The sequence below is a fragment of the Rhinopithecus roxellana genome, chromosome 7 (genome assembly GCF_007565055.1).
Source record: "Rhinopithecus roxellana isolate Shanxi Qingling chromosome 7, ASM756505v1, whole genome shotgun sequence".
Taxonomy (NCBI): Eukaryota; Metazoa; Chordata; class Mammalia; order Primates; family Cercopithecidae; genus Rhinopithecus; species Rhinopithecus roxellana.
In genome coordinates, this window is record NC_044555.1 from 59,098,221 (window position 1) to 59,121,945 (window position 23,725).

The 23,725-nt window shown below is 38.7% G+C and overlaps 1 protein-coding gene across 4 annotated transcripts in view; it reads left to right on the forward strand.

The window, feature by feature from the left end:
• The window catches only part of TMLHE (trimethyllysine hydroxylase, epsilon), a 108,891-nt gene extending 91,986 nt beyond the window's left edge, over window positions 1-16,905 (forward strand). For 2 of the 4 annotated variants that reach the window (XM_030934097.1, XM_030934098.1), the window contains exons 6-8: window positions 11-247; window positions 13,423-13,561; window positions 14,248-16,905. In XM_030934097.1, coding sequence (XP_030789957.1) covers window positions 11-247; window positions 13,423-13,561; window positions 14,248-14,379 — 508 coding nt within the window. In that variant the 3' untranslated portion in view covers window positions 14,380-16,905. Of the gene's footprint in view, window positions 1-10; window positions 248-1,241; window positions 2,430-13,422; window positions 13,562-14,247 lie in introns of those variants that run through there. The other 2 variants (XM_030934100.1, XM_030934099.1) reach the window with 2 other exon arrangements.
• Window positions 16,906-23,725: the final 6,820 nt, after the last annotated feature.

Consider the following 23,725-nt stretch of genomic DNA (forward strand, 5'->3'; position numbering starts at 1 on the left):
CTCTCTTTAGCATTCAAGTGTTTCATTGTCTTAAACATGAGGGAACTGGTGGCAGGACACTGCTAGTAGATGGATTCTATGCAGCAGAACAGGTACTTCAAAAGGCACCTGAGGAATTTGAACTCCTCAGTAAAGTGCCATTGAAGCATGAATATATTGAAGATGTTGGAGAATGTCACAACCACATGATTGGGGTTGGGCCAGTGTTAAATATCTACCCATGGAATAAAGAGCTGTATTTGATCAGGTAAGTATCAGAGAACTATCCCCAATTGTAATATGTTTGCCAAAGGTTAGCCTTCTAATGTAAAAAAAATCCCTAAGATTCTTATATCTGCTACATTTTAATCTTGCTATTCCATAGCTTTTTATTATCAAACAGTTTGTATTCTTCTTATAATTCCCATGGAATAATAAATAGCCATCAACCAAAGAATACTAGGTTTATTTTGGAGGTGGGGTCAAATATTAGAGGTAGTATTTTTTAAATGAAACATTATTAAAATGAAAAACAGTTATTAAATTATCCTCAGTGACCAGCTAGGTTACCCAACAACATTTATGTCTCTAGCCCAGATTTATGCAAAGCTCTTCACCAGTGTATTCAATTGACTACTGATATCACAACTTGCATATTTTGTAGAATATAAAACATATCATATTCAAACCTGAACTCATCACTTCTACTCATTTTAAACCTACTTCTCCACTTGTTTTCCCATTTTCATTGAATGGCACCACCATCCGCTAAGTTTCCCAAGCCATAAACATCATATTTAATTTTTCCCTCTCCCTTATATTACATAACCAGTCTTATCAACTCAACCTCCTATATTTTTCTCCAACTATCCCCTGCTTTCTATCTACAATGCCTCTTCTTGCAGTGAGACTACTCTTCTGTCCCATGGCTAAAGTTATAACTGATGTCCTTGCTTCCACCATGAGCCCTCTTCTATTCATTTCTCATGCTGTAGCTAGAACATTCTTTCTGAAATACAAGTCTTATCTTTTGCTCCCATTTTAAGATCCTTCTAAACCTCCCCAGTGTCTTTCAGAGAAAGACTAGAGTCCTTCCTTATGGCTTTTAAGGTTCTGTATGATCTGATCCCTTCTTCCTCTTCTAGCATATGATTCATGTTTTCCATACATTCTGCCCTAGCTATACCAAACTACTTTGGGTTTCTGGAGCCAATTATTTTGCATCTTGCAGCCAAGCTTTTTACTATGCTTTTTTTTTGCAGATGGATTACCCCTCCTGCTTCTGCTTATTCCAAGCAAACTGTTACTGTGCATTAATTCAGTTTACTCAGCAAATATTCCATGAGCATCTACCAAGAGTGATGCTCTGTTCTTGACACTGGAGATGAAACTGTAAGCACGACAGACAAAAATTCCTGGCCCTCTTGGAATTCTCATTATAGTGACAAGAGAGAATAATTAAAAATAAATACGCAAATATATAATATATCAAATGGTGATAAGTACTAGGGAAAAACAAAAGAGCAAGGAAGGAGATATGGGGTGAAGAGGCAGGGTGAAGATAGCAGTAAAACATGACATACTACAAAGAGTACAGGCTTTGTAATCAGAAGGAGTTCAGTGTGAAATCCTGACTGCCATTTATTGATTTTGGCCTTGGACAAGTCATTTAACCTGCTAGTCATGAGTTTCCAGTTACAGTAATAATACCTTCTGTGCCCACTTGTTGTGAAGATAAAAATTAATTGTTATCCTTACCTTTACCCCTGGCTTGTAGTAGGAACTGTGTAAATATTAATTTACTTCCCTCGGATAAGTTCCTCTGGGAAACTCTCGCTCTGTTATCTCTCATATATCTAAGTGCCTAAAACAATGAGTAGTAACTCAATATTTTCCCAACATTTTATTATGAATATTTCTAAATATATAGAAAAGTTGAAAACATTTAACACAGAAAACCCATAGACTTACATCTAGATTCTACCATTAAGATATTTCTATACTTGCTTTATCACCTATCTTCCCATCTATCCATTCATCAGTTAATCTTATTTTCAGTGAATTTTAAAGTATAATACATTGAAGGTATCAGTACATAGCTCCCTAAAATACTTCAACATTTGTATCATTAAGTAGAGTACAATATTTGCTTACAGCTTTTTTAAAGTTACAATGTATATGTACTGATGTTTAAAATATTAAATATACACTCACTGAGTTTTGACAAATACATATACCTATGTAACCCAAACCCTTATCAAGATATAAAATATTACTATCACTACAGGAAGTACTCTTATACTCCTGCACATACATCTCAGAGGAACCCATAGTTTGAATTATTTTTTTAACACTATAGATTAGATTTTTGCCTGTTCTGTTTATTTATTCTTTTATGAATAGACACCTGGACTCTTTCCAGTTTCAGGTTATTATGAATAAAGTTGCTATGAACATTCATGTAAAAGTGTTTTTTTTTCGGTATGTTTTCATTTTCATTTCACTAAAGTAGATACCTAGGAGTGGAACTGCTGGGTCATAGAGTAGGTGAGTGCTTAGTTTCATAAACAACTGCAACAAGTTTTACCAAAGTAGTTGTACCATTTTACACCATCATCAACAATGTATGAATTGTAGCTGCTCAAAGGACATGCCACACTCTTTTAAACAACCAGCTCTTGCATGAATTCAGAGGGAGAACTCACTCATTACTATGAGAGTGGCACCAAGCCACCCATGAGGGACCTGCCCCCATGATGAAAACACCTCCCACCAGGGCCCTACGAAAACTTGCTTGCTCTTTGCTTTGTTTGCTTATAATAGTCATTCCAGCGGCTATGAAGTGGTATCCTACGGTGATTTTTTTTTCCATTTTAAAAATGGATTTAGAGGGTACAAGTGCAGATTTCTTACATGCATATATTGCATCGTAGTGGAGTCTGGGCTTTTAGTGTACCATTCACCTGAATAGTGAACACTGCACCCAATAGGTAATTTTTCAACCCTTGTCAACTTCCCACCCTCCACCTTTTGTAGTCTCCAATGTCTATTATTCTATATGTCCATGTGTACCCATTGTTAAGCTCTCACTTACAAGTGAGAATACGTGATATTTGACTTTCTGTTTCTGAATCATTTTACTTAAGATAATGTACTCCAGTTCCACTCATGTTACTGTGAAACACATGACTTCATTATTTTTTGTGGCTGCATAGTATTCCATGTATATGTAAAATGTAGATGGGTAGATGTGCAGTAGTGAGATTGCTGGATCAAATGGTAGTTCTATTTTTAGTTCTTTGAGAAATCTCCATACTTTTTTCCATAAATGTTGTGATAATTTACATTCCCACTAACAGTGCATAAGCTTTACTTTTTTCTCCACATCCTCACCAACATCTGTTGTTTTTTGATTTTTAAATAATAGCTATTCTGACTGGTGTAAGATAGTATTGTGTGGTTTTAATTTGCATTTCTCTGATAATTAGTGATATTGAGCATCTTTTACATGTTTGTTGGCCACTTGTATGTCTTTCAAAAAACACCCATTCATGGCCCTTTGCCTACTTTTTAATGGCGTTACTTGTTTGTTTGTTTTTTCTTTTTTTTCTTGTTGAGTTGTTGGAGTTTCTTGCAGATTCTGGATATTAGCCTTTGTTAGATACATAATTTGGAACTATTTTTTCTCATTAGGTAGGTTTACTCTGTTGATTGTTTTTTTTGCTGTGTGGAAGGTTTTTAGCTTAACTGAGTCCCATCTGTTTATTTTTGTTTGTGTTGCATTTGCTTTGGAGGACTTGGTCATAAATTCTTTGCCTAAGCCAGGCCAATGTCCAGAAGAATTTTTCCTACATTTTCTTACAGGATTTTTACAGTTTCATGTCTAAAATATAAATCTTTAATCCATCTCGAGTTAATTTATGTATATGGTGAGAGATAGGGGTCCAGTTTCATTCTTCTACATATGGCTAGCCCGTTTTCCTAGCACCATATATTGAATAGGGTATTCTTTCCCTAATGTTTAATTTCGTTGATGTTGCAGAAGATCAGTTGTTAATAGGTACTTTTATTTCTGGGTTCACTATTCTGTTCCATTGGTCTATATGTCTATTTTTATACCAATATCATGATGTTTTGGTTGCTATAGCCTTGTAGTATAATTCAAAGTCAGAATGTAATACTTCAAGCTTTGTTCTTTTTGCTTAGGATTGGTTTGGCTATTCAGTCTCTTCTTTGGGTTTCATATGAATTTTAAGTTTTTTTAATTATGTGAAAAAATGTGTTGGTAATTTGATAGAGATTGCATTAAATCTGTAAATTGCTTGGAGCGGTGTGGTCATTTTAATAATATCGATTCTTTTGATCCATGAGCATGGGATGCTTTTTCATTTATTTGTGTCATACACAATCTTTTCATCAGTGTTTTGTAGTTCCTCTTGTAGAGATCTTTCACCTCCTCAATTAAATGTATTCCTAGGTGTTTTATTTTTTGTGGCTATTGTAAATGGGTTCTTCATTTGGTTCTTAGCTTGAATGATATTGGTGTAGAGAAATGCTACTGTGTTTTGTACATTGATTTTGTATCCTGAAACTTTACTGAAGTTCTTTATCAAGTCTAGGAGTCTTCTGGAAGGGTCTTTAGGAGTTTTATTGTACATTATTTGGGGTTTTCAACATAATGGGGTATTTTGCCTCCCTTATAATATGTATGCCTTTCACTTCTCTCTCCCTCTGCTTGCGCGCGCGCGTGTGTGCACGTGTTATTGCACTAGCTGGGACTTCTAGGACTAACAGTGAATAGTAGTGGTGAGAAAGGACATCCTTGACTTATTTCTGATTTTAGGGGAAAATTAATCAGTGGTTCACTGTAGGTTTTCCATGGATATCCTTTTTTAGAATAAGGAAATTTCCTTCTATTCCTAACATGCTGGGAATTTTATCATTAATTAATATTGAATTTTATTGAATGCCTTTTCTGCATTTATTTATATGATCATCTGATGTTTCTTATTTAGTATGACAATATAATAAAATACATTGGTTGATTTTTGAATGTTGAACCACCTTTGAATACCTGGGATAAACTCCACTTGATCTTGATGTATTATTATCTTTTTTATACATTGCTAGAGGTGATTGGCTAATGTCTTAGTAAGAATATTTGTACCTATGTTTATGTGAGATATTGCTATTTAGTTTTTTTCTTGTAATATCTTTGTCTGAGTTTGGTATTAGGATGATGCTATCCTCATAATATGAGTGGGGTCATTTTCTCTCCTTAATTTTCTGAAAGAGACTGTAAAATTTATATTACATCTTACATAAATGTTGGATAGAATTCATGAGTGAAATTGTCTGGCCTGGAGTTCTCTTTTTTGAAAAGTTTTAAATTACAGATTCAGTTTCTTTAATAGATGTCAGGCTATTCAGATTATCTACTTTTCTTTGAATTAGTTTTTTTATCATGTGTGTTTAAGAAATTGGTTCATATAAGCTATCAAATATATAGGCATAGATTGATTGTAGTATTCCCCCTCTTATTCTTTTAGTGAGAACATTCAAAATCATCTCTTCTAGCTATTTTGAACTATACAGCATATTATTGTTGACTATTGTCACCCTCCTCCTATCTAACTATAACTGTAACTTTGTACCCAGTGACCAACCTCTTTCCATCTCTCCTTCCCTCCTCCCCTCCCCTGCCTCTGGTAACCACTGTTCTAATTTCTACCTCTATAACATCAGCTTTTAAATTTATATTTATTTTATTTTTATTTTTTTATTTTTGTGGTTACATAATAGGTGTACATATTTATGGGTTACACGAGATGTTCTAATATAGGTATGCAGTACGTAATAATCACATCAGGGTAAATGGGGTATCCATCACCTCAAGCATTTATCATTGTATTACAAACAACCAAATTATGCTCTTTTGGTTATTTCAGAAGTACGATTAAATTATTTTTTTACTGTAGTCTCCCTGTGGTGCTAGCAAATACTAGGCCTTATTCATTCTTTCTGTTTTTTGTACCCATTAACCTTCCCCATTTCCTCCCCACATTCCCACTAACCTTCCCAGCCTCCCTTCTACTCTCTATCTTCATTTCAATTACTTAATTTTTAGCTCACACAAACAAGTGAGAACATGCAAAGTTTGTCTTTCTGTGCCTGGCTTATTTCCCCTAATGTAATGTCCTACAGGCTTATCCATGTTGTCACACATGACAGGATCTCATTATTTTTTATGGCTGAATAGTACTCCATTGTGCATATGCACCACATTTTCTTTATCCATTCATCTGTTGATGGACACTTAGGTTGATTCCATATCTTGGCTATTGTGAATAGTGCTGCAGTAAACATGGGTGTGTTAGTCAAGGTTCTCCAGAGAGACAGAACCGATAGGATATATGAGAGAGGATTTATGAGGTGTAATTGGTTCAGCTGATTATAGAGGTGGAGAAGTCCCACAATAGGCCATCTGCAAGCTGGAGAACCGAAGAAGCTGGTAGCATGATTCACTCCAAGTCTGGAAGCCTCAGAACTAGGGAAGCTGACAGTACAGACCCCAGTCTGAGGCCAAAGGCCTAAGAGCCCACAGGAGGCTGTTGATGCAAGTCCCAGAGTGCAAAAGTGGAAGAAACTGCAGTCTGATGCCCAAGGGCAGGAGGAGGAAAGGCATCTGGCTCCAGAAGGAAGATAGAATGAGCAGAGACAGAGAGTTCTTCCTCTTCTGCCTATTTGTCCCAGCCAGGCTCCCAGCTAATAGGACAGTGCCTGCCCTAGGGAACATGGATGCAGCTGGAAACCATCATTCTTAGCAAACTATCACAAGAACAGAAAACCAAACACCGCATGTTCTCACTCATAGGTGGGAACTGAACAATGAGATCACTTGGACTCGGGAAGGGGAACATCACACACCGGGGCCTATCATGGGGAGGGGGGAGGGGGGAGGGATTGCATTGGGAGTTATACCTGATATAAATGATGAATTCATGGGTGCTGACGAGTTGATGGGTGCAGCACACCAACATGGCACAAGTATACATATGTAACAAACCTGCACGTTATGCACATGTACCCTAGAACTTAAAGTATAATTAAAAAAAAAAGAAAGTGGATCTTAAGTGTTGCAGTCCACCGTCTCACACACCAAGCTCCCCTGGAAGCACCCTCACAGACACACCCAGGGAACAATGCTTCAACAGCCATGTTGGCATCCCTCAGTCCAGTCAAGCTGACCCGTAAACTGAACCATCACAATGAGAGTGCAGGTATCTCTCCAGCATACTGATTTCATTTCCTTTTAATATACCCAGTAGTGAGTGCTTTGGATCATATGCTAGTTCTATTTTTAGTTTTTTGAGGAACCTCAGTACTGTTGTCCTATTGCCTATACTAGTTTACTTTCCCATCAACAATGTATAAGGTTTCCCCTTCTACACATCTTCACCAGCATTTGTTGTTTCTTTAACATAAAGAGTATAAAATCACTTTATTAGAAAGTTTAATCAGTCACAAATGAACAGCATTTTTGAGCACTAAACAGAGGGTTAAAATAATTTCCAAACACTAGAGAAAATTATTGAAAATTCTCATGTTTTAGGCTTAAAATATCATTACCTTCATGAAAGCAAAAATCCTATAGATGATATTTTCTAATATATATATATATATATATATATATATTCTAAGTACTATGAAATTATAATAGAAATCATCAATTAAAGTGTAACAAATAAGTAATATCTAACCACGGGCAAATTTATTTTAAGATCACTTTATTATATTTTATTTTATTGAATTTTAATTTTAAAATTTTCAATTATTATGGGTAAATAATAGTTGTATATATTTATGGAGTGCATGTGATGTTTTGATACAGGCATACAATATGTAATGATCAAATCAGGATAACTGGGGTATCTATCATTTCAAGCCTTTATTATTTCTTTGTGTTGGGAACACTCCAATTCTACTCTCTTAGTTATTTTTAAATATACAATAAGTTATTGTTAACTATAGTTGCCCTATTGTGCTGCCAAATACTAGATCTTATTCATTCTCTCTGTGTTTGTACATATTAACCATCCTGACTTTCAGCCTATTTTTTGTCTTTTTAATGATAGCCTTTGTAACTGGGGTGAGGTGATATTGTGGTTTTGATTTGCATTTCCCTAATGATTAGTGATACGGAGCATTTAAAAATATACCCATTTGCCATTTGTCTGCCTTCTTTTGAGAAATGTCTATTCAGAACTTTTGTCCATTTTTAAGGGATTATGTCTTTTTTGGTTATTGAGTTTGAGCTCCTTATATATTCTGGGCATTAATCTCTTGTAGATGCATAGTTTGCAAACATTTTCTCACATTCTGTGAGTTACCTCTTCACTCCATTGATTGATTGTTTCTTAGACATTTTCAAATTACAATACACTGTTATTAACTATAGTCACCATGTTGAAAAATAGATCACTTGAACTTATTCCTCTGATCTAAAATTATGTATCCTTTGAGCAGCATATCCCCAACCACTACTCCACAACCCACCAGCCTCTGGTACCCACCATTCTGCTCTCTATTTCTATGATATCAACTTTTTTTTTCATTACACATATGAGTGAGATCATGCAGTACTGATATTTTTGTGCCTGGCTTCTTTTCTTTTTTTTTCTTTTTTCTCTTTTTTTATTATACTTTAAGTTCTCGGGTACATGTGCATAACGTGCAGGTTTGTTACATATGTATACTTGTGCCATGTTGGTGTGCTGCACCCATCAACTCGTCAGCACCCATGAATTCATCATTTATATCAGGTATAACTCCCAATGCAATCCCTCCCCCCTCCCCCCTCCCCATGATAGGCCCCGGTGTGTGATGTTCCCCTTCCCGAGTCCGAGTGATCTCATTGTTCAGTTCCCACCTATGAGTGAGAACATGCGGTGTTTGGTTTTCTGTTCTTGTGATAGTTTGCTAAGAATGATGGTTTCCAGCTGCATCCATGTCCCTACAAAGGACGCAAACTCATCCTTTTTTATGGCTGCATAGTATTCCATGGTGCATATGTGCCACATTTTCTTAATCCAGTCTGTCACAGATGGACATTTGGGTTGATTCCAAGTCTTTGCTATTGTGAATAGTGCTGCAATAAACATGCGTGTGCATGTGTCTTTATAGCAGCATGATTTATAATCCTTTGGGTATATACCCAGTAGTGGGATGGCTGGGTCATATGGTACATCTAGTTCTAGATCCTTGAGGAATCGCCATATTGTTTTCCATAATGGTTGAACTAGTTTACAATCCCACCAACAGTGTAAAAGTGTTCCTATTTCTCCACATCCTCTCCAGCACCTGTTGTTTCCTGACTTTTTAATGGTGCCTGGCTTATTTCCACTTAATGTTCTCCAGGTTCATCCATGTTGTCACAAATGACAGGACTTTCTTCTTTTTCAAGGATGAATAGTATTCCACTTTTTATACATACCACATTTTCTGTATATACTCTCCCATGTATTCTGCCTAGATTGATTTTTTATATCTTGGCTACTGTGAATATTTCTGCAAAGAACATGGAAGATATCTCTCAGACATACTGATTTCATTTCCTTTGGATATACACCCAGTGGTGAGATTGCCGGATGATGTAGTAGTTCTGCTTTTAGCTTTTTTTTTTTTTTTTTTAGAAACCTCCATATTGTTTTCCATAATGGCTGTACTAATTTACATTCCCACCAACAGTGTGCAAGGGTTCACTTATCTCCACATCCTCATCAACATTGTTATCTTTTGTCCTTTTAATAATAGCCATCCTAAGGAGTATGAGGTGATATCTCGTGGTGGTTTTAATTTGAATTTACCTGATTATTAGTGATGTTGAGCACTTTTTCATATACCTGTTGGCCATTTGTATGTCTTCTTTTGAAAAATGTCTATCCAGATCCTTTGCCCATTTTTAAATCAGGTTATTTGCTTTCTTACTATTGAGTTGTTTGAGTTCCTCAAATATTTTAGATATTAACCCCTTATCAGACGTATAGTTTGCAAATACTTTCTCCCATTCTGCGGGTTGTCTCTGTATTCTTTTGTTTCCTTTGCTGTGCAGAAGCTTTTCAGTTTGATGTAATTTCATTTACCTGTTTTTTCTTCCGTTGCTTGTACTTTTGGATCATATCCAAAAAGTAATTGTATAGACGAGTATCATAGAGTTATACCATATGTTTTCTTCTAGTAGATTTATGGTGTCAGGTCTTACATGTAAGTGTTTAATCCATTTTTAGTTGATTTTTGTATATGTTGTAAGAAAAGGGTCTAATTTCATTCTTCTGCATGCGGACATCCAGTTTTCCCAGCACCGTTTATTGAATCTATAAGAGTTCTTTCCTCTCCACATACTTGCCAACATCTGTTATTTTTGGTATTCTACAATGGCCATTCTACAATGGCCATATCCCCATACTGTGGGTTGTTTCTTCACTCTGTTGAGTGTTTCCCTTGCCTCACAGAAACTCTTTAGTTTAATCCAGTCTCATTTATCTATTTTTGGGTTTTGTTTCCTGTGCTTTTGGGGTCTTAGCAATAAAATCTTTTCCCAGAGCATTATCCTGGAGAGTCATCCCGAGGTTTTCTTCTAGCATTTTTATAATTTCTATAGCTCCTCCAAGATCACACATCTGAACTGAGATTGTAATGGTGATCTATCTGAAAGCCCATTTATCTACCTATCTGAAAGCCCATCAGCTTTCACTTACACCACAATACACAAATCCATCAAATGCATTGTCCACTCAATTATGGAGCTGTCTTGGGAAATACTTCTGTCAGCTAAGAAGAAGGATAACCTTGTTAAATCTTCCCAGCTTTTCTTGTCAGATAAATGCCTGCTTTATTTGCTTTCCCCTACTCCCAGGTCTCTCTTGCTTCATATCAAAGCAGGAAAGAAAGGAAAAACTGCACAATGATATGATGGCATCACTTTGTGCCAGAGTCCAGAAACAGTCTTATTCTAATCCAAAGAATATTGCACAACCATTTTGCTTATGTGTAATAGACTTTTCCTGCTACTTTCTCTGTTGGCTTTAGAAAACACCGCCATCTAATATAAACAGTGAATACCAAATTCCATGTAAACTTGGACAAATCACAGGGCCTTATCATTATTTTCCTTATCTATAAAGTAAGATAATAACAGCTGTACTACTTACCTCACGGGGTTATCATACAGAGGGTCAATGAGATACTGTATATGGAAACATTTCTAAACTGTAAATCTCAATTTGAAGTCAAAAGATTACAAGTGTGATCTGTAAAAATGTTGCTCTCATGAACAAGCGTACACAGGAATTACGATCATTTTTCTGTTCTCTGGCATAAACAATGAGTTAAAGAATTAGGGAGACCAGATTTCAAAACCTCTCTGCTACTTATAAACTTTGTGGCAGGTGTCTAAGTTTCAGTTGCCTTAAATGTAAAAGAAGGTTAATAACACTTTTCCTTCTGGGATGATGAAATAAGTAAATTTAAAAATATTTTTGCAAATGCCTAACCCAGCACTAGAAGTTTCTGGAAATGACAATGGGTGTCAATAACCTGGTGAAGACTGTGCGTCCTCACTCCATTCTCCCTCCAGGCATGGCCCCTTGAAGCCTGGGAGGATGGACTATTATATTCTTTTTCTTTTTCTTTCTATTTTTTTTTTTGTTTGTTTGTTTTGTTTTCCTTTGAGACAGAGTCTCGTTCTGTTGCCCAGGCTGGAGTGCAGTGGCGCAATCTTGGCTCACGGCAGCCTCCGCCACCCGGGTTCAAGTGATTCTCCTGCCTCAGTCTCCCAAGCAGCTGGGACTATAGGCGCGTGCCACCGCGCCTGGCTAATTTTTTTTTTTTTTTTTGGTATTTTTAGTAGCGATGGGGTTTCGCCATGTTGGCCAGGCTGGTCTTGAACTCCTGACCTGAGGTGATCTGCCCGCTTCGGCCTCCCAAAGTGCTGGGATTATAGGCGTGAGCCATCACACCTGGCCTATTTTTTCATTTGATTCTTGCAGTATCCCTGTGAGATCAGCTAAGCAGATGTTATTATGCTCATTTTATATGCAACAAAACTAAGAATATTGGCTCTGATTGTGCCATGTACTATATAACACTAAGGAATATTGCCTGAGATGTCCAAAAATGACACCACTGGATGTTAATTTATCTTTGGAAAGAATATATTTGGCAGTATCTAGTAAATCTGAGCATACACATACCTTATGATCCATAAGTTCCATTCTTAAGTTTATTTCAAACAGGAGTGAATATATTTGTTCACCAAAGACATGTAATAGAATGTTCATAACAGCACTGTTTGTAGTAGTTCCAAACTGGAAATTACTCATATGTCCATCAACGGTAGAATGGATAAATAAATTGTGGTGTGATCACACAATCAACTTCTGTATAGCACCAATAAACTATTGCTAAACAATGATGAAACTCCTAAACATAATATTAAATGAAAAAGAAGCCAGACACAAATGAATACATATTGTGATTGCATTTATATAAAGTTTTATATAAACAGGCAACACTAATCTTTGGTGATAGAAGTCAGGATGGCAGTTACCCTTGGGTGGGGGGAGCGGCATTACTGGAAAGGGGCATAAGGAAGGGTTCTGGGGTTCTGGTAATGATCTGTTTATTGACCTGGGTGCTAGTGATATGGATGCGATTACATCATGAAAATTCATCAAGCTTACGATTTGTGTACTTTCCCGTAATGTATAGTATACTTCAGTAAAAAGTTAATTTGCCTTAGGCAAAAGAGAAACCCATTATCTTAGGCAAGGTTTTTCAGTGGCTTCCCATGGTACTCAGAATAAAATCCAAAGTCCTTACCATGGCCTGCATGGCAATATATACATGATCTAGCCCCTGGCTACCTCCTCCACATGTAGCCGGTGCGCCTATAAATGTTAGGGTTGAATGAATGATTGAAGATCCCTGGGTGAATGGTCCACTAGGCTATAGCTGGGATTCCTCCCACAAAGGGAGACACCTGAGAAGTTGTAAGTCATCCTGTTAAAAGGAAAGCTTTGTTAGTATAACCTCTCTTGTCCACCCCACCTCAGTTTGGTGAGGAGAAAGCTCAGAGCTTTCCCCAGTGCTTCCATGAACTTTGGCCAGTAAAGACTTAAAATATCATATCATAAGATGAGAGAAACCAGCTGGAACTTAACTTCTATCCCGTATCCTTCGATTATTCAAAGAAAAACAAAACACGGTCAACAGGCAGTGGAACTCCTCACTCCAATGTGATATTCCTGAGAGAATATTGACTTATTGCACTTCGTCTCTGGGACAAGTATTGAACATAGGGGAAGCCTTATATAAAATTGTTCAATAAACAAAAGATGTCTTTAACATGTGTTTGAGATCTTTCTTCTCATGATTCCATGTTAGGTACAACAACTATGACCGGGCTGTCATCAATACCGTTCCTTATGATGTCGTCCATCGCTGGTATACAGCACACCGGACTCTAACGATAGAGTTGAGGAGACCTGAGAATGAGTTTTGGGTCAAACTAAAGCCTGGCAGGGTGGGTCCTAATCTCTAAAGATGTCAAGCAAGCTTGTAATAATGAAGCAGTGAAGAACGGGTACTTACTTAATATGTGAGTCACAATGTTGCAAAGGAAAAAGAGGAAAGAGTCCTTGGTGTTGGTCATGGTCCTGCGGCTCACTCACTGAATGCCCTGGAAGCAAGCCTCATCCCATCTCTAAGGCATCAGTAACTCTATTTGTATGATGAGGGGGTTTAACTGGATGACCCCCAAGGGTCCTTCCAGCTTCATGATTCCGTAGTTTTTATTTTGGTATTTCCTCTGGATGAAAAATACCTTCAGCTTAGCATAAAATGTCATGAGATAATTTAACCCTTTGAGAAAGGGTAGAATAAGAATTAAAGAAAAAGAAAGAAACCAATTATCTGATTTGCTTTGATAAGAGAACAATTACTTGAGAAACAGAAGCTCTTCCACTGCAGGGCCTATTACCTACTGTTGCCTCTGTTAACTTCCATTTAGCCTACTACAGGGCTATACACATCTTAGTTTCCAAACATTTGTTTAATTTCAAAAGAAAAATACCTCATTTAATGTAACCAGAGAACAACCTAAAGCTTGTCTTTTAAATGATCTCTTCTGACTTAGGGTTCCCTTGGTCTGTCCTTCTTCTGATAGTGTTTTCTCTCTTTTTTTTTTTTTTCTTTTTTGCCCATTCACAGGTCCTATTTATAGACAACTGGCGTGTCCTACATGGCAGGGAATGCTTCACTGGCTACCGCCAACTCTGTGGCTGCTATTTAACAAGGGATGATGTATTAAACACTGCTCGCCTCTTGGGGCTTCAGGCTTAAAATTGACAGCATCGGGATTATGAATACACCTGGCACCCCGGCTACCAGAATTTCATATGGGCAGAATAATATTGTGTCAAACTCTACTTCAGATTGTCTCCTTATCCCATCCCACAAAACAGAAGCTGTCCCTTTCTCTAGTAGGGGAGACTTGTTAGAGAGGGGGGACTCTGAGCTATCTAATGTCAGACTTCTAGTGGGGCAGCTCTCTTCCTCATGTTATAACATGGATCCACTTGTTTTATTTAAACCTTTTAATATAATTTTGGTCAATCTCCTTCAGAAATATAATCTCCATATTGATAGGAAAGCAATAATTGCCATGAGGTAGTGATTTTTTTTTTCCCAAGTAGATCAGTTAGAAAGAAATGCATTCTAGAAATAACAGAAATCCTGATAAAGCAACAATTTGCAAAATTTTTGGTCTTAGGACACCTTAACACTCTTTAAAGTTGTTGAAGGCCCCAAGGAGTTCTTGGGTGTGGGTTCTATCTATTGATACTAATTGTTTTAGGTATTAAGACTGGGAAATATTTAAAACCCAAGAACACAGAAGCACACATCCCTCAGCTGTCAGAGAGATGGCATAACCATATGTCATGTAGCCTCTGGAAAAGTCCTCTGTCTCCTCACGAGATACTGAGAGGGGGAAAAAAAGCTACTATTGCCTTTGTAACTTCCACTTAGCCTACTACAGGGCTATGCACATCTGGGTTTCCAAAGTCTGCTTAATTTCAAAAGAAAAATGCTTAATTGAATGTAACTCATCTTGGTGTTATTATACAAAATAATTTTTAATCTGCAGACCCACTAAAAGGGCCTCAGGGACTCCTCCAGGGGTCTTCAGACCATACTTTGAGAACCCATGGGCTAGCGACTACCTTGAGACAGTCCTTTACATAGGCCTGGGGATTAAAGGGTTTAGCTGAAACCCTAGATTTTTCTCTATAGCCTAATAGAACTCCAAACATTATAAGAATTGCTTGGTAGCATAAGCTCAGGGATAAGGTGGGAATTGAGTTCAAATATAGTGTTTTATCTTTGATACAAATCATCTCTATAGGAGTTAAATTAGGAAGTCACAACAGCTCCTGTTGAACAAACTCATCAGTGTGGTAATCCTATGAGGGATAATTGCAGAAAGGTTTTAAAGACTTGTGAGGTTCCATATGATAATTCTTTACACACACACACACACACCACCACCACCACCACCACCACCACCAAGAGAAGTACACAGGACTATCCTGTAATATTATTCAGGGAAATCAGCATGATAGATGCTGTGCCTCCGGAGAGTTCTCTGGAGATTACTACCCAAATGTGTATTTTGGCAATTTGGTGGTATTTAGGATGTAATATGTTTTCCTCCATTTCTGCTAATTTTTTTCTTTCTCTCTCTGTCTCTCTCATAAAATACTATACATGTTAATTACCAAGATTTGAATGAGTCAAATTTAGTAGCTTGCTGCTTTTATTTTTTAAATGGCTTCTTTTATGTATGGGGGGAGGGCAGGCTATGAGGCTTCTTTTCCCTCAGCTTTCATTGAAAGTGAAGGTGTACAATAACCACATTGACCACTGTAGAATGATGAAAGAGAATATAGGCTAGGATGCACACAAGAGGGGGGAAAAGGCATTATTAGTGAAGATAGGAGTTACAAATCAAAGCAAAGTCAGTATTCAGATAGAGAATAGAGCCTAATCTGATGTTTGCAGGGAGTTCCTAGATCACATTTGGCAATTTACACATTATTTTATTGACACATCCAGTGCTCCAAAATGTGTTCCCAAAATATTTCGGCATTTTATTTGTACTATATAGGAATCTTTAGGGGAGTCCATGAAATTTGTTTTCCTCATAGGTCAAAGGACTGATAATTAACTTTGGTTCTTAAGGAGTATGCCCTTTAGCAATAAGAACAGCAATAACATTTTACCCTGAAGTTTTTTCTCTATACCTACTATTATGCACTCCTAAAATATGTCATCATTAGTCTTCATGAGGATGTTTACCATTTTTGAAGTTTTGCGTAAATTAGCCTTGAAGATTACACTATAACTGAGGTCAGCATTGGTTTACGGCCAGCAAAGGACATGATCATGGCCCTGGAGAGATGAGGACACAAAACAAATCAATTTCCCCACTTACTGAAGGACTCCCCTTACCTTCTGTCTCTCCTGACACCTTGACTCATTAATTGTTTTACCCTCCTTTCTGGAAATTTGCAACCAATCCTTCTCAACAATGTACTCCCTTTGGTACATTGAAGAAAAAGAGAAGGGAATTATTTGAGTCCTGATCACGATGCATTGAAAACTTCCTATGTGAGATGTTTCTTTTTTTTACGTCTCTTCCAGGTGTCCCTGAGTATATAAGCATGGGTCTATGTCTACCAAGCTCACTGTAGAGTCACTTTTACCTTTTGCTATGGTGGAATGGGATCTGTAGGGTCAGGAACACACCACCTAACACAGTGCCTTATGGACAGTAGTTTTATAATACAGATGTGTTGGAAGAATAAATGAATGAGTCCTTTTCAAACAAAGTCACCAGAAGTTACCACATTCTCTGTACGTATGTCCTTTTTTGTTTGGCATTTAGCCGACACTGGCTTTTGTTCACTTTCATCTAGAGTAACCAACCATCCTCTTGTGCCCAGAACTACAGGATTTTCCATTTTAAAACTAGGGAGAGTCCCACACGAACCAGGACTGCTGGTCAGTCACCGTACCTTCTTGCTGCTAGCTATGTAGTTTTCTTTGGTTTTCATCACTGGTTCCCATTTCTTTGAAAGTGTTTGTAGGTCACAGACTGTGTAGTCCGTGATGAAAAGAACAAAAGATGTACGAATTATGGTGTGTTGTGATTCCCAAAGTAGGGTCCCCAGACCACCAGCAGCGGCATCATTTGAGAACTCCTTAGAAATGCACATTTTCAAGGCTCACCCCACGCCTACTAAGTAAGAAACTCTGGGCAGGGGTACCAGCAGTTTGTTTTAGCAAGCCCTCTGCAGGATTCTAACACATGACAAAGTTTGAGAACTACTGACAGGAAGAGTCCTGCTGCTGAGTTCTAGGCCCAGTTCTGGCACTGGCTCACTAAATGACTTGAGGCATGTACCTCTCCTATTTTGAACTTCAATTTTCTCTTCTGCGAAATGAAAGCCTTGGACTAGGCAGCGTCTAAAGGCTCTGTCACTCTGTAATTGTGCGACTTTGGTAACTTTGTTTGACTTCTCATTGCTTAAGTTTTCTCATATGGGTATGGTAAGGAAAATATCTACCTCACAGGATTTTCTAACAATTTTGTGATTATTAAGTAAGATGACTGATGACTAATAATGACAGCCAACTCCTACACAGTGCTTTGTATATCCTGGACTGTTCTAAGTGCTTTTAATCCCTGCGACAATCCCATCTCCATTTTACAAATGAAAAATAGAGGTCACACGGCTAATACATGTCAGAGTTTGGATTAAAACCCAGAAAAATCTGTCCCCAGAGACAACAATGATTTTAACTAGCATGCCCTTTTGCTCAATAAATGTTAATTCCCTCACCCTTTCCAAACACACACAGTCTAGCTGACCATTCATAGACAATAATCCCACTTTCACAGTCCATCCAACAAGATCTTAAAAGAACCATGGGAATCTCTAGGTTTCTTTTGCAAATAGTTTTCAAGCACTTTTTTAAAAAAGGAGGGGGCGTGGGGAGGGAGTGGCCAAGATGGCTGACTAGAAGCAGCTAGGGTGAGTGGTTCTCACGGAGAGGAAGGAAAGGGGCAAGTAAATACAGCACCTTCAACTGAAACATCCAGGTACCTGCATTGGGTCTAATCAAGGAAACAACTCGATCCACAGAGAATGAAGAAAAGCAAGGCAGGATGACAGCCCACCCAGGAGCAACATGGAGACAGAGGAACCTCCCCCACCCAGAGAAGTAGTGAGTGAATGTACGATCCTGGGAAACTACGCTCCTCCCATGGATCCTTGCAACCCTTGGGTCAGGAGATCCCCTCGTGAACCCAATCCACCAGGGCCTGTGTGTCAGACTTGACACACAGAGATACGTGGAGTCTCAGCAGAGCAGCCGCTTCAGCACGTGCAGAGACCCAGGAGCTGTATTACATACTCCAGCAAAAGTAACTGCAACTCCTGCAAAGCGGGAGATTAGACCCCTGTACATACCCCTAGGAAAGAGGCTGAATCCAGGGGGCCAAGCAGCAACGATCTGCGGGCCCCACTTCCACTGCACCTCACAGGATAAGACCCACTGGTTTAGAGTTCCAGCCAGCCACCAGCAGCAGTGTTGCACCTACCTGGGACAGAGGTCCCAGGGGGAGGGGCAGGCTGCTCTCTGGGACAGAGCTCCCAGAAGTGGTACCCCAGAACAGCACAGCACAGCTGCTCTTCAGAAGCATGGCCAGACTGCTTCTTTAAGCAGGTGCCCAATCTGTTTCCCCTCACTGGGTGGGACTTTTCAACCAAGGCCTCCAGCAACCCCTACTGGTGTTCTCTGGCTGACAGAGATTTGAATTCTCCCTGCGACAGAGCTCCGGGAGGGAGGGAGGGGCCACCGTCTTTGCTGTTTGGGCGACTTAGCTGTTCCAGCCTCCAGGCTTTGGAGAGCCCACACCGACGAGGGGTGGAAGCAGTGCCCCAGCACAGCACAGCTGATCTGCAAAAGCATGGCCAGACTGCTTCTTTAAGCAGTTCCCTGATCCCATTCCTCCTGATTGGGTGAGACCTCCCAACCAGGGTCTCCAGCCTCATCCTACAGGTGCGTTTGGGCTGGCAACAGGTCGGTATCTCCCTGGGTCGGAGCTCCCAGAGGAAGAGGCAGGCTGACATCTTTGCTGTTTCACAGCCTTCACTGGTGATAGCTCCAGGTACTGGAAAATCCAAGGCGACTAGGAACTGGGGAAGAAGCCCAGCAAACTACAGCAGCCCTACAGAAACATGGCCAGACTGTTAAAAGAAGAAGAAGAAAAAAAGGTAGATAAGCCCACAAAGATAAGAAAGAATCAGTGCAAGAACGCTGAAAACTCAAGAAGCCAGAGTGCACTGTTTCCTCCAAATGACTTCATCACCTCTCTAGCAAGGGTTTGGAATTGGGCTGAGGCTGAGATGGCTGAAATGACATAAGTAGAATTCACAATATGGATAGGAATGAACTTCACTGAGTTAAAAGAGTACATTGTAACCCATTGCAAGCAAGCTAAAAGTCATGATAAAACATTGCAGGAGCTGACAGACAAAATAGCCCATATAGAGAAGAATGTAACCAACCTGATGGAACTGAAAAAACACACTACAAGAATTTCATAATGCAATCACAAGTACTAATAGCAGAATAGACAAAGCAGAGGAAAGAATTTCAGAGCTTGAAGACTGGCTTTCTGAAATAAGACTGGCAGACAAGAATAGAGAAAACAGAATGAAAAGCAATGAACAAAATGTCCGAGAAATATGGGCTCATGTAAAGAGAGCAAATCTAAGACTGATTGGTGCCCCTGAAAGAGATGGGGGAAATGGAACCAATTTGGAAAACGTATTTCAGGATATCATCTATGAGAAATTCCCTAACCTAGCTAGAGAGGCCAACATTCAAATTCAGGAAATCCAGAGAACTCCAGGAAGATACTCCACGAGAGGAACATCCCCAAGACAGATAATCCTCAGATTCTCCAAGGTTGAAATGGAAGAAAAAATGTTAAAGGCAGCTAGAGAGAAAGGCCAGGTCACCTACAAAGGGAAGCCCTTCAGACTAACAGCGGATGTCTCAGTGGAAAACCTACAAGCCAGAAGAGACTGGGGGTCAATATTCAACATTCTTAAAGAAACTCCAACCCAGAATTTCATATCAGGCCAAAGTAAGCTTCATAAGTGAAGAAGAAATAAGATCATTTTCAGACAAGCAAATGTCGAGGGAATTTGTTACCACCAGACCTGCCCTACAAGAGCTCCTGAAGGAAGCACTAAATGTGGAAAGGAAAGATGGTTACCAGCCACTTCAAAAACACACTGAAGCACTCAGACCAGTGACACTGTAGAGCAAACATGTAAGCAAGTCTGCAAAATAACCAGCTAGCATCATGATGAAAGGATCAAATCCAAACATACCAACACTATCCTTAAATGTAAATGGGCTAAATGCCCCAATTAAAAGACACAGAGTAGCAAGCTGGATAAGGAACTGAGATCCAATGGTATGCTGTCTTCAAGAGAACCATCGCACATGCAATGACACACATAGGCTCAAAATAAAAAGATGGAGGAAAATCTACCAAGCAAACGGAAAACATAAAAAAGCAGCAGTTGCAACCCTAGTTTCTGACAAAACAGACTTTAAATCAACAAAGATTAAAACACACACACACACAGACACACACACACACACACACACACACACACAAGGGCATTATATAATGGTAAACGGTTCAATTCAACAAGAAAATCTAACTATCCTAAATACATATGGACCCAACACAGGAGCACCCAGATTTATAAAGCAAGTTCTTAGAGGCCTTCACACAGACTTAGACTGCCACGCAATGATAGTGGGAGACTTTTTAACACCCCACTGACAATATTAGACAGCTCATTGAGACAGACAATTAACAAAGATATTCAGGACCTGAACTCAGCACTGGATCAAATGGACCTGGTGGATATCTACAGAACTCTCCACCCCAAAACAACAGAATATACATTCTTCTGATCACCACATGGCACTTACTCTAAAATCGACCACATAATCAGAAGTAAAACACTCCTCAACAAATGCAAAAGAACTGAAATCATGACAAACAGTCTCTTGGGCCACAGAAGAATCAAATTTGAAGTCAAGACTAAGAAATTCACTAAAAACCATGCAATTACATGGAAACCGAATAACCTGCTCCTGAATGACTTTTGGGTAAATAATGAAATTTAGGCAGAAATCAAGAAGTTCTATGAAACTAATGAGAACAAAGATACAAAGTACCAGAATCTCTGGGACACAGCGAAGGCAGTGTTAAAAAGGGAATTTACAGCACTAAATGCGCACATCAAAAAGTTAGAAAGATCTCAAGTTAATAACCTAACACCACTACTAAAAGAACTAGAGGAGCAAGAGCAAACAAATCCCAAAACCAGCAGAAGACAAGAAATAACAAAAATCAGAGCTGAACTGAAGGAGATAGAGACATGAAAAACTCTTCAAAAAAGGAAAGAATCCAGAAGCTGTTTTTCTTCTTTGAAAAAAAGTAATAAAATAGACAGACCACTAGCTAGACTAATAAAGAAGGAAAGAGAGAAGATTCGAATAAACACAATCAGAAATGATAAGGGGAATATTTACCACTGACCCCACAGAAATACCAACAACCATCAGAGAATATTGTGAGCACCTCTGTGCACATAAACTAGGAAGTCTAGAAGAAATGGACAAATCCCCAGAGACATACACCTCCCCAAGGCTGAATCAGGAAGAAACTGAATCCCTGAACAGACCAGTAATGGGTTCAGAAATTGAGGCAGTAATAAATAGCCTACCAACCAAAAACATCCCAGGACCAGATGGATTCACAGCTGAATTCTACCAGATGTACAAAGAGGAACTGGTAGCATTCCTACTGAAACTATTGCAAAAAATTGAGAAGGAGGGACTCCTCCCTAACTCATTCTATGAGGCCAGGCCAGCATCATCCTGAAACCAAAACCTGGCAGAGATTCAACAACAGAAGAAAACTTCAGGCCAGTATCCTTCATGAACATCAATGCAAAAATCCTCAACAAAATGCTGGCAAACTGAATCCGGCAGCACATCAAAAAGCTTATCCACCATGATCAAGTTGGCTTCATCCCCGGGATGCAAGGTTGGTTCAACATATGCGGATCAATAAATGTGACTCATCACATAAACAGAACTAAAGACAAAACCCACGTGATTATCTCAATAGATGCAGAAAAGGCTTTTGATAAAATTCAACATCCCTTCATGTTAAAAACTCCCAATAAACTAGGTATTGAAGGACCATGCCTCGAAATAATAAGAGCCATCTGTGACAGATGCACAGCCAACATCATACTGAAAGGACAACAGCTGGAAGCATTCCCCTTGAAAACCAGCACAAGACAAGGATGCTCTCTCACCACTCCTATTCAACGTAATATTGGAAGTTCTGGCCAGGGCAATCAGGCAAGAGAAAGAAATAAACGGCATCCAAATTGGAAGAGAGGAAGTCAACCTATCCCTGCTTGCAGATGACATGATCCTATATCTAGAAAACTCCATTGTCTCAGCCCAAAGGCTTCTTAAGCTGATAAACAACTTCAGCAAATTCTCAGGGTACAGAATCAATGTGCAAAAATCACTAGCATTCCTATACACCAGCAACAGTAAAGCCGAGAGCCAAATCAGGAATGAACTCCCATTCACAATTCCTACAAAAAGAATAAAATACCCAGGAATACAGCTAACTAGGGAGGTGAAAGATCTCTACAAGGAGAACTACAAACCACTGCTCAAAGAAATCAGAGATGACACACACACAAAAATGGAAAACCATTCCATGCTGATGGATAGGAAGAATCAGTATTAAAATGGGCATACTGCCCAAAGCAATTTATAGATTCAATGCTATTCCCATTAAACTACCACTGACAGTCTTCACAGAACGAGCAAAAAAAAAAATCTATTTTAAAATTCATACAGAACAACAACAACAAAAAAAGCCTGAATAGCAAAGGCAATCCTAAGCAAAAAGGACAAAGCTGGAGGCATCACGCTACCTGACTTCAAACTATACTACAAGGCTACAGTAACCCAAACCGCATGGTACTGGTACAAGAACAGACACATAGACAAAGGGAACAGAATAGAGAACCCAGAAATGAGACCACACACCTACAACTATCTGATCTTCGACAAACCTGACAAAAACAAGCAATGGGGAAAGGATTCCCGGTTCAATAAATGGTGCTGGGATAGCTGGCTAGTCATATACAGAAGATTAAAACCGGCTCCCTTGCTTACACTAGATACAAAGATTAACTCAAGATGGATTAAAGACTGAAATGTAAAACCCCAAACTATGAAAACTCTAATACCATTCAGGGCATAGGCATGGGCAAAGATTTCATGATGAAGACGCCAAAAGCAATTGCAACAAAAGCAAAAAATTGACAGATGGGGGTCTAATAAAACTAAAGAGCTGTGCACAGTGAAAGAAACTATCAACAGAGTAAACAGACAACCTACAGAATGGGAGAAAATATTTGCAAACTACGCATCTGACAAAGGTCTAACATCCAGCATCTATAAGGAACTTAAACAAATTTACAGGAAAACAAAC